General features: G+C 36.0%; 3 protein-coding genes across 3 annotated transcripts; 2 read left to right on the top strand and 1 right to left on the bottom strand.

Annotated features, from left to right (window-relative positions):
- The first annotated feature begins 198 nt into the window (after positions 1 to 198).
- On the top strand, positions 199 to 1,623 carry LOC113404341 (PEST proteolytic signal-containing nuclear protein-like). Its single transcript, XM_026645208.2, has 4 exons — positions 199 to 370; positions 483 to 650; positions 899 to 1,157; positions 1,267 to 1,623. Exons 1-4 carry the CDS (start codon positions 343 to 345, stop codon positions 1,427 to 1,429), a joined length of 618 nt encoding a protein of 205 aa, XP_026500993.1. The 5' UTR covers positions 199 to 342; the 3' UTR covers positions 1,430 to 1,623.
- A 919-nt stretch (positions 1,624 to 2,542) lies between these two features.
- On the bottom strand, positions 2,543 to 3,586 carry Rps26 (Ribosomal protein S26). The gene is made up of 3 exons (XM_026645209.2): positions 3,464 to 3,586; positions 3,085 to 3,262; positions 2,543 to 2,740 (listed from the first exon to the last, which is right to left on the bottom strand). Exons 1-3 carry the CDS (start codon positions 3,464 to 3,466, stop codon positions 2,574 to 2,576), a joined length of 348 nt encoding a protein of 115 aa, XP_026500994.1. The 5' UTR covers positions 3,467 to 3,586; the 3' UTR covers positions 2,543 to 2,573.
- A 245-nt stretch (positions 3,587 to 3,831) lies between these two features.
- LOC113404328 (AN1-type zinc finger protein 4-like) lies at positions 3,832 to 11,209 on the top strand. The gene is made up of 8 exons (XM_064217441.1): positions 3,832 to 4,335; positions 6,568 to 6,772; positions 8,746 to 8,867; positions 9,060 to 9,218; positions 9,292 to 9,497; positions 9,599 to 9,719; positions 9,837 to 9,972; positions 10,039 to 11,209. The coding sequence occupies exons 1-8, from the start codon at positions 4,155 to 4,157 to the stop codon at positions 10,400 to 10,402; spliced, it is 1,494 nt and encodes a 497-aa protein (XP_064073511.1). The 5' UTR covers positions 3,832 to 4,154; the 3' UTR covers positions 10,403 to 11,209.
- The last annotated feature ends 1,413 nt before the right edge of the window (positions 11,210 to 12,622 follow it).

Below are 12,622 nucleotides of genomic sequence, written 5' to 3'. Positions count from 1 at the left end.
ATAACTATCTACGAATGGATATAATGTCATATTATTAAAGTAATTTAAGCCCAAATAATAATATTTCACTGAATTATAATCTTTTTAATACTAAAATTAAAAAAAGTAAGTAAAAAAACACCATTTCAAAATTTAACTAAGAGTTCAGAGTTATTTAGTAATATTTAAAAATTCAATAAAAACATGCAACTTTCATGTAATGTAAAACGCATTAAAAATAAAAAACAAAATGGCCGTTTGTTGAGTTATCATTCTGAAATCTTTATTTGCGCTGTGTAGAAAATGCAAATACCAATCTGTTTCTTTTTCTTTAATGATTGAAAAATAAGGAGGATAATTAAGATGAGCAGTCGCTACAAAGAACACAAAGGTATTCGAATGTAGATATTGTAAAATGTAAAAATTCAAGCAACCTTTCACTAGATCTTTTACTTAAATATATATATTTTTATTTATCTTTGCCAGTGTTTTCGCATTGGCAGGGTCTTCGCGATCAACGCGTGATGATTATAGAAAGTACAAGGAGAAAGATGAGAAGCGGTCGAAGTCCAGATCGAGGTCTCCTAGGCGAAATCGTTCGCCGCCATCTGCCTACAAAAATTTATCTGAAAGACCTAGCAAAAGTCGCGACAAAGGAATAGAATATGAAGGTACAAAATTATCTGCTTAAATTTTCTATTTCTCTTTTTATTTAAATACATTATGGTATTAGAATGATTCAAATAAAATTAGTAGCTTTAAAATGAACAGTGATTTTAAAGAATTTCAAAGAACTTAAAGTTTTATTTATAAATAGTCAAGTATTCTTTTCTATTCTAATTGGAAGTTTATATTATTGTTTTGTTCAATATTTTCTTAAATAATGTAAAAGGATTCCAACCACAAATAATTATTTTAGACAAGAGACGATATTCTGGCGATACATGGGAGGACTCTGATGAAGAAGTACCAGCACCACCTCCTCCACCTCGTATCAGCAAAATTTCCATTGGTTTTTCTAAATCTAAAGCACCAATAAAGATGACTCTTGGTGCATCATCAAAGCCCATTGATAAACCAAAGGCAACAGTAGCGTCTGTGTTCAATGCTGATGATGATGATGATGAACCTGAGGAAATGCCAGCTGAAGCAAAGATGAGGATGAGAAATATTGGCAGGTCTGTATTCCACATTTTGTATATCTTCAAGCCCTTAATCAACAAGAATTTATTGTTTTTATAAACTAATTTTGACTCAAATTGTACTCAATAACAATAATGTCCACAGAGAGACACCAACTTCAGCGGGCCCAAACTCGTTTGGAAAAACCAAACAAGGCTTCTGCGATGCCAAGAAAGTATTTGAGAAGAATCTAAAACAGGCATTAGAAACTGCAGATAAACCACAAATCAAGTTCCCTCAGACAATCTATAAGATTAAAGGGCCATGATAATTAATTTATAGTCTGTATGTAGAATTTATATAATTTGTTCATCTTATTAATTAGAATGTAATCATTTTAATAATATATATTTCTGACTAAAAAACACCCTTATTTCAACTACATTACTAAGAAACTTAGCGCAAGTCATAGTTTTCAATAAATTAGCAAAATCATTCAAGAATTGATTATTTATTCATTAATTTTAATGGATATAATTTGGAAAATTCTATCTGAAATCATGTTATTACATTCCTTTTTTATTATGCTTATTATAGATATTCATCAATGATTTATCATTATATCCTCAAAGCAATTGATCTTGTTTGGAAAGAACCTAACATTTTATTTTTAGGAGATAATCAATCGTCTTAAAATGCAATAATGTATTAAGAATTTACAAACATGTTATATCTTTAAATTAGTATTTAAATAGTTTTTCTGGATAATGGACTGTGTATTAATATTTTGAATTGAAGCTAGAATTGAGACATGTATTGGATTCAAATCTGTTAACAATTTTTGTTTTTAAAATATTGTTAGCCATAACTATTGTGCACTTACTAAACATATTGGAGTCTGTTTCAATTTAATTTGTAGAAATAGTAAAGCAATTAGATAAATTTCAACTTTGTTTAGATTCTTTTTTATGAAATATAAAACAAATACATATTTTAAAGTATTTTAACCAATTAATTTGAAACAGGCATTAAAGAAAGAGCATTATTGTAAATTATTTGAAATTTTGACTCATTATAAGACTCGAAATGAATACCTACTGTCTTTTATTTGATGTTTTATCCAATTTGTAATTACATATATTTCCTAATCAACGTTTTGCTTTTGAGAAGAGAATGAATTATTTTTGGCTTCCAGACTTAATAGTTTTGTCTCCTTAGTACTCATTGCCAGGAATTGTTTGACACAACTAAATTTAATGGTTAAATGTGAAATTACTAATACAGATATTGTTAAGTTATAATTACATATTTAATGTATATTATGCAGTGAATAGATTATAATAAGTTTAACTTTATTGATAGAAAGGGATTTCACTATTAATAATATTCAAATATAAATATAACGATAAATATAAATATAAGAAAAAATAAAACAAATTGCTTGGGTTTTACATTAATTTTTTAATTAAAATTTACTTCCTCTGTACATTTTGCGGTCTCGCCATGTCCCTTGGGAAGGTACTCTTGGGTGGTGTACGAATACGCCTGTCCTTCTTAGACCTGTTACGGACTACCTTACTATGGATAGCACATGAGACGCAATAATGCAACTTTGCATACAGCTTAGGGAGCTGGAATGCTGAAAGTAAAAGTTATTATTTTAGAAAAATTATAAAAATATGATGTGTATATTATATATCAGTTGTAGAAAGATTAATAATTTATGTTGTGCTTATTCATTGTTAGGTTATCCTATTATATGTAAAAGGCACTAATGAAAATATATAAGAATATCGGCATCAGACTTTAATTCAAACAACAATGTTTTTATTATAGCTGATTATTGTTTGGAGTATTAATTAGAAATATTGACTATGAAAACTTATTGGTATAAAGAAAATTCACCACGAATATGTAATGTATCTAAAGATACTACAGAACATTATTACTAAAAATATTAGAGTACATCATTATTATACTTACAAGCATAAACGGAGGCCTCGTTGATGTCTCTGACAGCAGCCGCTTCAACAATGTTTCTGATCACAAACTTTTTGATAGCCTTATCCTTTGGTACGCAACGCGCGCAGTTGGTACATCTTACAGCCTTAACGTGTCCACGCCCGTGTTTGGCCCGTCCTCCGTTACGGCGTTTGCGAGTCTGAAAACAAAATTTCTCCCTTGTAGCCACATGTCTTTAGTGCTCGACAACCACCACGCGTTCAATTTTTTATCAATATCACTGAAATTTCTTATTAATTTCCACTAGACGCTATTTATATTAAATTTATATTTGGTTAATAAGTTTTTGAAAGATAATTTATGGACAATATATTAATATTTTAAATAAAAAGTTACGCACCATTTTTCTAACCTCCGATACGGTAAACGAAGAACGACGGAAAAGAATCTTTTGCAGAGACAATTGCGAATGAACGATGTCAAATTTCCGGTCATAGAGTTATGTTGGTTGTCTATAGAGTTTGTCTATCGCTTCGCTACAAACCCTTTTTAAATATTATATATTGTATTCATAACCTTAGACTATACTGATAAAATGATGATGAGCTGTGTTAAATTTGATACAATTAATGCATTTTTTTTAACACACTGTTGATTTAATTTTATGATACTTTTTAATACGCGTTATGAGGTAGTGAAGTTTTTAAATGCTAAACCATTCGTTCATTCTACTTATGAACTCCGAAAATTATAAGTTATCTGTTCTTTTTACTTTTTATTTTACGTTTTTGTATATTCTGTCGTCATTTCATTAAAAAAATATTTCATTCAATCGTTGCATGTAATATTATTTTTGTTGCTAAATAGAGCTAGATTTGTATAAATTATATTTGTTTAGCTTTTTCTCGAATTTTGAATAATATTACTAATATAGCTTCACTTCGAATTTTTAAAACCGTGCAAAAATATTTGTGTGTCGTCATTGAGTGATCATCTGAGTGCATAATATCCATTTTATCATAATCAGTGCTATAAAAATTCTTCAAATTGCGATGTGGCGCAGGTAGTTAATATTAATAACCGCGTGTGAAATGTCACAACATGGATGCCCGGAGAGACTTTCGAATAGATCGAAGGGCTTTCAGGAAGATGGGACGAGCCAACCCACGATGGAAGTTTTGGTCGAAACCCTCACTGGCACCGCGTTTGAAATGACCGTATCGCCTTCAGACACCATTTTCGCGATTAAGTCCAAGATATTTAGAGTAGAAGGTGGGTTTTAGCATATTCGTATTACACAATCTTATTTCTAGGTAAGAAAACGACTTGTTTATTATGCGTCATTCCAACAAAGGATGGCTTTGTGCTGCGTAAATTTAAACAAATGCAATATAAATTAATGTTGAAAAAACATTTATCGAACATAATTATATGAATATTATTATTAAAAATATATATCAGTTCAAAATAAGAATTCTTAAATATGTTTTGTGTAAAGAAAATGGAAATAATTGTTTATAGAAAAATGTTTTACAGCATTATTTAAAATAACTTAATGAGTTGAATATATAATTCAATAAGTAAGTCTGTTTGTTTTTCTCTTTTAATGTGGCAAGGAATAATTTCCACAAAGTTTGATGGAATTGTTGTCTTGAGTTACAAAACAAGAACCATTCACAAGTCATATAAGTTATCATAATAAAATTAAGGTAATAGTCAATTACGATACCTACCATTTCATCAGTTGTAGGTGTAATTGGACAGTCTAGTTCATGAATGTTCCAACCTACAGAAACATTAATAAAATTGCTGGCACGGTTTGTGAGAGATGTTATGCTCCATGACACTATATGGTATGGGTCAAATTGACATTCTAAAAATAGACAATTTTCAAATAATTTTTCGTTGTATTTGTAATGGCCTCTAAAAACGTAATGTTATCGAGAGATAAACCCAGTTGTCTTCAATACAATCATCTGGTTTGCCAATAACATTAGAAGACTTTTATTTTTTTATTAATTCCTTAGAAATGTTGCAATAAAATCTAATTTAATAAATAAGACATGATATTATTATTAATTAAAACAAAAATATATTTGTATCTAACTATCAAGAAACAGATAATATTTTAAACACATTTTAATGGTTTTTCTCTTTTAAATATTAATAATTCTTATTATAAAATTTTTAAAACTACTGGGGAACTTAACTATGAATGCGTGTCTTACAAATACTCAATACATTTTTTAAACATTTTGATATTCAAATAATCTATATATTCATCAATATTTTATATTAGAATGCTATCATAATGTCATAAATAAAAGTTTTTTTTTTGTTTACAGATTATTATTAGGTACAGGAAAAAAAAAGTAGTAAAAAACTTCCACGAATAATAAAGAAACTAAAATTATTTATGAAATTATATTTTAAATTATTTTTATTTTGTTGTTCATGAGGTTGATTTTAATTGTTTTTATTGTTCCATTTAATATTAATTAAAACAAAAGAATTATAATGTTACCATCTGCAATAAATATTGGTAAGCCTATTCCACACAGGATTAAGAAAATTGGCAATTTAATTCTGTGTGTTTTGGCCGTATACATGATGTCAAATTCAATTGCTAAATTAATCAAATTAGCTGTCCGTGTGGTGACAATAGAGTTCTTTATAGTTATTAGACACATTCAATCATTATAAGAACATTATTCTTCATTGTTTTACAATAACCCTACAACTGTTTATTGAAAATTTTGAACCAATTAAACAGTTTCATTTGGCCAAGATGACAATTTCAATTTCATATTTATTATCACCAAATATAATAATCAAACATAGTATGTATTATGAAACAAACTTAACAATACAAGTGAATTGATAATCAAATAGTGAGGTTTGATAATTGGTTTTAGATTTTTTAATTTACAATAATGAATTTACTGTTCATGACTTTTTACGTAAAGGTCACTGTGATTTCATGCCTTATTTTTACGAGATTGAATGAGTGCCAATTCACCTGTTTCAAATTGTACAACACGAGGAAATGAAAATATTTGTTCTCAATATATATACTAGTATTTAAAATATTTTTTAAGAAGCTGCAGACAAACAAGCTATATAAAGTAGGAACAAATATTATATGTCAATATATTATAGTTTATCAACCTGAAGCTATAAAAAATATATATTGTTGTTCTTATATTTATTAAATATGTATAAAAACCATATTGAAACAATAATAATATGAATGACAGACAGTGAGTCAATGATTCATTCAGATGTATTTCCTCATTGCTCTCTTGTTATGTGGCAGAATGTTTTGTGTATGATAAAAGATTGAATGATGTTGACAGAGGTAATATGAAATGAACGAATAATTAATTTGAACAACTTTATTTTCTTCTATAGCTACATATATTTATGAATACTATGTACTCTGCCCACTGACGGGCTACCAAATGATACGACACTAGATCTAATGGGAGCCCGGGCCGGTTGCAGGCATCCCGGTGTCGCAGCAGCACCTGCTGTACAACCTGCGCGAGCTGGACGACGCGCGCTCGCTGCGGGAGCACGCGGTGGGCGACGGCGCGCGCCTGCGCCTCGTGCTGGGCCTGCGCGGCGGGCCCGTCTCCACGCGCCGCCTGCCGCCCGCCGACCCGCTGCGCGACATCGAGCGCTTCCTCTACCCCAACAGATCGGATGAGTGCGTCACCAACGCTTTGTTATATCATTCATTCCCGGTCCCGGATGTGCACAGGTCACATACAACCAAACAAAAAAAAAAGAAAAAGATCTAGTCTTTGTGCCAGGAATCTTCACGTACGTACAAGAACTTACCAAATTTTTCCAATTCCAACCACATGTACTAACATTAATTTATATATATATATATAGAAGATTATTCATGTAATTTTTGCTGTTTCTTGAGATTAGTTTATCCTATATATACCAATATATATCTTACTACGTATAACAAAGTTCGAAGCTTCCAAACTGTCACATTTCATTACCATCTGTTTGGTTGGTTAGTTATGATGACACACAGCTGAGTTACTTTCACATTTATTGTGTTATTTAAGATCTTGTTACAACTTTAAAAAAAAACGGAAGCGTTAAAATCCTTACCTATGCTAATGTTGCAAAGAGGTTAATTTGATTTGTCTGTATGTTGGGGGTAATTTCCGGAATTAAAAATTTATATAGTAATTTAATGATTTTACTGCTAGAGAGCCTTATTATTCCTGAGTGTTACAGGACATTTATCATTGTTTTTATTAATAATTTTCGTCCGAATTTGAGGGGGGGAGGTAATACTGTAGATGCGGTCATAGTTGTACACAGGTGCGGTCCGATTGATCCCCCAAAATTGAACTTTAAAAACAAACGTCACATTGAAACTCTTTAAAGATATACAAGTGACAATTTTTTTTTTAAATGTATAAAGGATTTATAAATTTTTCGTGTATTTAAAATCATAACCATACCGACCGATATCTTCATGCTAACTCACACCACCATCCTCGACACTTAAACGATGTAGTGACATCATTGACCAATCGCGCATACGACCTTTGTGATGAAGACCACATACAATCTGAGCTAGCACACGTTAAAAAGGTCCTACAGCGGAATTGAAACACAGCTACACGGGATCATAAGTTACTGCGACAGTACAGGGTTGAAAGACAACCAGCATTTATGACTACTACTAAACATAGTAATTTCAATAGGGAAGATGGGTTTCAACTTTCGAAAGTATGGAATCCAGTGATAAAGTTATGCAAACCCTTGAATAATAATATAAAAACAAAAAAAGAATCGCGAATCGATACGGTGAGTTTCGTTTGTAAAACACGGGATCGAGTTTCGAGTGTAAATAAAACAAAAAGTAGGGGTGAAAGTGACAGTGGTAGTGGTAACCGGTGTTTACGCAGCAAACGTACGAGAAAGGAGGTAGTCCGATATGGACACTTCTAATGCCGTCAACGTCAACCAGCAAACGTCAGTCTCGTGAACAAGACATTCGTAGATAATGTCGAAATATCGAGCCCCACCAAATATAAATAAAAAAACATGGTAAAAATCCCGTTTTAAATACTGTTAATTTAAAATCTGACTAATAAGCATATAAGACTTCTATTTGAACTCATATTTAATAAGATTGGTAAGTTCATTAGCCGCGACTGCTTCAGGCTGTATATAAAATAAACTTGAATCATATTATATAACGGTAAATAGAGGGACAAACAATTTGAATTCTTCTCTAAACGTATCGGTGAAAAAGAATGAATCTACTACTTCCTATTGATAAATATACAACACAATGGATGGATGCCGTGTGGATGACTTAACATTTAAGTCATTGTAATTTTTTTTTATATCGTAAAAAGAATTCAATTGATGTTAAATGAAAAAAATATCTGACCGCCATAGTAATTTCCGGGTTTATAATTCTTAACCCACGTTCATAGGTCGTGACTAGTATTCAATTTTGTAATGAACTACGTTTCCTGGACTTTGTCATTCTACCTTCAAACGAAAGTACTCTAGCCTGTTGTTAAACTGCCTCACTCACTCTTCAAACCGGAACGAGCGAATGGACGAATACCCGACGAGTGGGTAGCGCTCTAGTATCCAACTTTATACGTACAATACATCCGTGGCGCGATCTCACAGGGAGGAGGGCGAGCGCGGCTGCAAGGCCACGGTGCTCGTGTTCCGCGAGGGCGAGCGCGTCAACCTCGTGCGCGTGCGCGAGAACCGCGACGGGACCTACTCGCCGCTCGAGCGCGCCAAGTGTGAGTACGCCATATACGAAACTGCTCCAATGACCACCATGATTTTGTTTTCTGTGCTCTAAGTCACATACATGGACAATGTATTTTTTGTATATCTTGCAAGGAATAGGGTTTATAAAAAGGATGTAACGATGATCGAGGAACGTCACATCGTATTTGAAATGACTTAAAATCTCACTCCTCTCGTCACAGATTCGTCGTCCCCCAGCCGACCGAGCGCGAGCGGCGCGACCGGCGGAGGGGGGGAGGGGGGCGCACTGCGGGACAACGCCGTGACGCTGGGCAAGATGCTGGAGCTGCGGAGACGCATGGAGACGCTCTCCGTGCGCCGGCGCGCCGACCACCGCCACGGTCAGTGCTCCGGGGCGCCGCCCGAGGTCAGCGGGCCGGCCGCCGGTACTGACCCACCACCTCCCACCCGCAGGCGAGGCGCACGACATCCAGAAGACGCGGAGCGAGGAGACGCTGTCGGCGCCGTCGCTGCTGGAGGACGCGCACTTCGCGCCGCTCTACGACGGCCGCTACACGCGCTACGACTACGACTGCTCCTTCGCCGACCGCTACACGCTGCTGCCGCCCATCGCCACGCGCGCCGACTCCGACCAGTCCATCCAGGACTCCGTCGTCGAGGTGCGTAGCGAGCGGTGATTGCACCTTCGAAGGGTCACCACGTGCACCATCTTTTATTTTATCATTTTAATGCTCGTATAACGACTCGGCCGTGTCCGCAGGCGTCGCTGTCGGAGGCCTTGGCGGGTTCCATATTGGTGAAGGCGCGCGAGGACGAGCCTGCCATCCTAGAGGAGTGCGACGACCCGGAACCGCTCGCTGCGGACCTGCCCGCTGAATACGGTGAGCGTCACATGTGGATAAAAAACTTGATGAAAAATTGATTGATATAAATCGACACGTAGCACCTTCGGCGCCTCGCGGGGCCGACAAAGTCTAACGTCCCCTCCCGCTCCGCAGGCGCGCCCGGCGGCGCGTGGCGCGCGCGCGGCTTCGGCTCCAGCTGCGCGCTGGCCGGCGCGCCGCCGCCCGCCGCGCCGCGCCACGCGCGCTTCTCCTCCTCCACCTCCGACCTCGAGCAGCTCAAGCGGAACAGGTACGCGCCCGCCCCGCCCCCCGCCCGCCGCCCGCGCGCCCTCGCTCACCGCCCTCGCTCCCGCAGGATGCTGCCGGCGCTGAGCCGCCACCGCAACCGCGAGCACCTGCACCTGAGCGACGACGGGCTGGACCTGCGCCCCGCCCGCCGCGCGCCGCCCGCCGCGCCCGCGCCGCCCGCCGCCCCCGCCCCCGCCGCCGCGCCCGCCGCGCCCGCGTCCCCCCGCAAGGCGGCGCGCGCGCGCTGCGGGCTGTGCCGCAAGCGGCTGAGCGTGGCGACGGAGCACCGCTGCCGCTGCGGGGCGCAGTTCTGCGCGCCGCACCGCTACGCGGAGGTGCACGGCTGCGCGTACGACTACAAGGCGGACGCGCCGCGCCACCTGCGCCGCGACAACCCGCTCGTGAGCGCGCCCAAGCTGCCCAAGATATAGGCGGGCGGGGCGGGCGCGGGGGGCCGCGGGGCGGGCGCGGGTCCGCCGTAACATTTTCGTCGTAAATCATCTTCATGTAATTTTTGGGAGGCGAGACTCTGTACGCTTCGAACGTCCTTCTCGAACATTTGAGTGTGTCTGGACTGATTTTGAGTCGTCTTCGGACGGACACTCGCTCGATTTTATTTTTTAAAATTTGCAGCGAGTCCGTGGGAGTTGAACGAATTGTGATATAATTGACCTAAATTAAGATTAAAAAAATGTTAAAAAATCATCTGCCATGTGTGTTTTTCGTAATGAAATATAATTGAGAAAAAATTATCAAAAAAAATAATTATATAAATAGAAAATTAATGTTACAAATCCTCCATATCGCCCTTAGTCGATGGAGGTGCTTCGTTTGTGCTAGAACACTGATTTCTATTTTGTTGTATATTAAATGTAATGTTAGATTAATTGCTTGTAATGATTATAATTTTTGCGTGTAGCGGAACGTATGTGCCCAGAGATGTATCGCATACGGCCCGTACGGCCGGTATGGCCTGGTCGCGCTCCGCGGGTGCCGAATGGGCCAAATTTATTATTATCTGTGGTATACTTTTGTGGTTATTTTTTATTATTATTATTATTAGGAATTTCATGATTTGTATTAATTTAGAATGTTTACTTTTTCGTATTTAGGAAATTTATTTTTGTAATGTGTATTATAGTATCGTTTTCACTAACCATTATTAATGACGAAATCAAATCTATAAATTGTCATGCTTGAAGGTTGCTGTTATTAAAAATATATTTTATATATAAAAATATATTTTGAATCGTACACCTAGTTACAAAACGTTTTTCTTTTCAACACAATATGCTTTTCCTAATAAGGCAACAAAAAAAGTTCCTATTTCATAACTAAATTGTCCGCACGACGAAATACATGTTTGATAATATTACGAAAGAATTTACTGTTGTTTAAATATTGAATTTTCACGATTTAATATAACAAGACTGTTGACAAATGTACAATTTATAAACTTATATTTTATGTATAGGGCATTCGACTATTCCTAAACTCAAAATAACATAAATTCTTATTTAAAAATACATGTTACTTTACGTACACGTTTCAAGCGTTTATAGGGTTGCCATTTTTAGGTTTTAGTTGTCATTATATTATATTACTGTTTTTTTTTGTTTGATTTCAAAATTTAATTAATAGCTGGAGCTGCTTACTAGATAGTTACAGAAGTGCCGGCTAAGTTACGGCAGATAAGTTACAATTAAATACGATGTTGGATTTTTGACCATCTCACCAAGTAACTTAACGAACAAAACTTTTAGTTGTAATTCATTGTTTTTAATTTATTAAATAAACCAATATGAATGCAATGTTAAATAACGTCAGAATTCCTCTGACGGGACCATAATCAAGGTTTTGTGCATACTATAGATAAGATTAAAGATCCGTATAAACTGAAAATAGTAATAACTGGTAGAGCTAACTTGATTATACTTTGCAGTTTTATCTTTGACTTAGATTCAGTTACATCTTTGGAATTCGAAATAATTTTAATTTATTTATCTTTGTAATAGTAAAACGCTTACTTTGGCGTTTATTTGGCTTTAAAAAATCAAATGTTCTTTAAATAAAGAAAAACTTCTAAGATGGCAACCCTAAATGTTTTATGAATTATACGAATATATTTTTTAAATAAATTCGATATAAGCCGTACCGTTTTCCGTTTGGGATTATTTATCTTCGCAGATAAGATTCATAGATTGATGTGTAGGAATCGTCTAATACCTTGTATTGAATGACCCTTATTGCATATGCATAGAGTTCATTTTAGACCGTTCGGCGCCACGGTTTCATTCTAGACGGTATTTTATGTTAATACTTTTTATTTGGATAATAGTTTTGGCTGATTTCGAAAATAAATATTTTAAATGCGAAAGCGAAATATCACCTCTTTTATTAAAACAAATTACAATATTAAGTACTGATTTTTATAAATATACAATTGTTTTATTTAAATAACAACGCCATATACCTTAAATCGTCGTTACTCAAACTCATTGTCAATTCAATGTGTCTATAAAATAACAGTGTGGGAGCTCACTGGGGATTTTGGGATTTACTCAAGGGCGCAGATTAACATTAGGGGTATATCTTGCACCCTGTTCACCTCCACCAAAGGACAGCCGACCAGAATAGTAAAAAAAATATAT

Source organism: Vanessa tameamea, chromosome 17 (assembly GCF_037043105.1).
Source record: "Vanessa tameamea isolate UH-Manoa-2023 chromosome 17, ilVanTame1 primary haplotype, whole genome shotgun sequence".
NCBI classification, from domain to species: Eukaryota; Metazoa; Arthropoda; class Insecta; order Lepidoptera; family Nymphalidae; genus Vanessa; species Vanessa tameamea.
The sequence above is the reverse complement of the archived record's forward strand: the minus strand, read 5'-3'. Positions and strand labels throughout refer to the sequence as shown.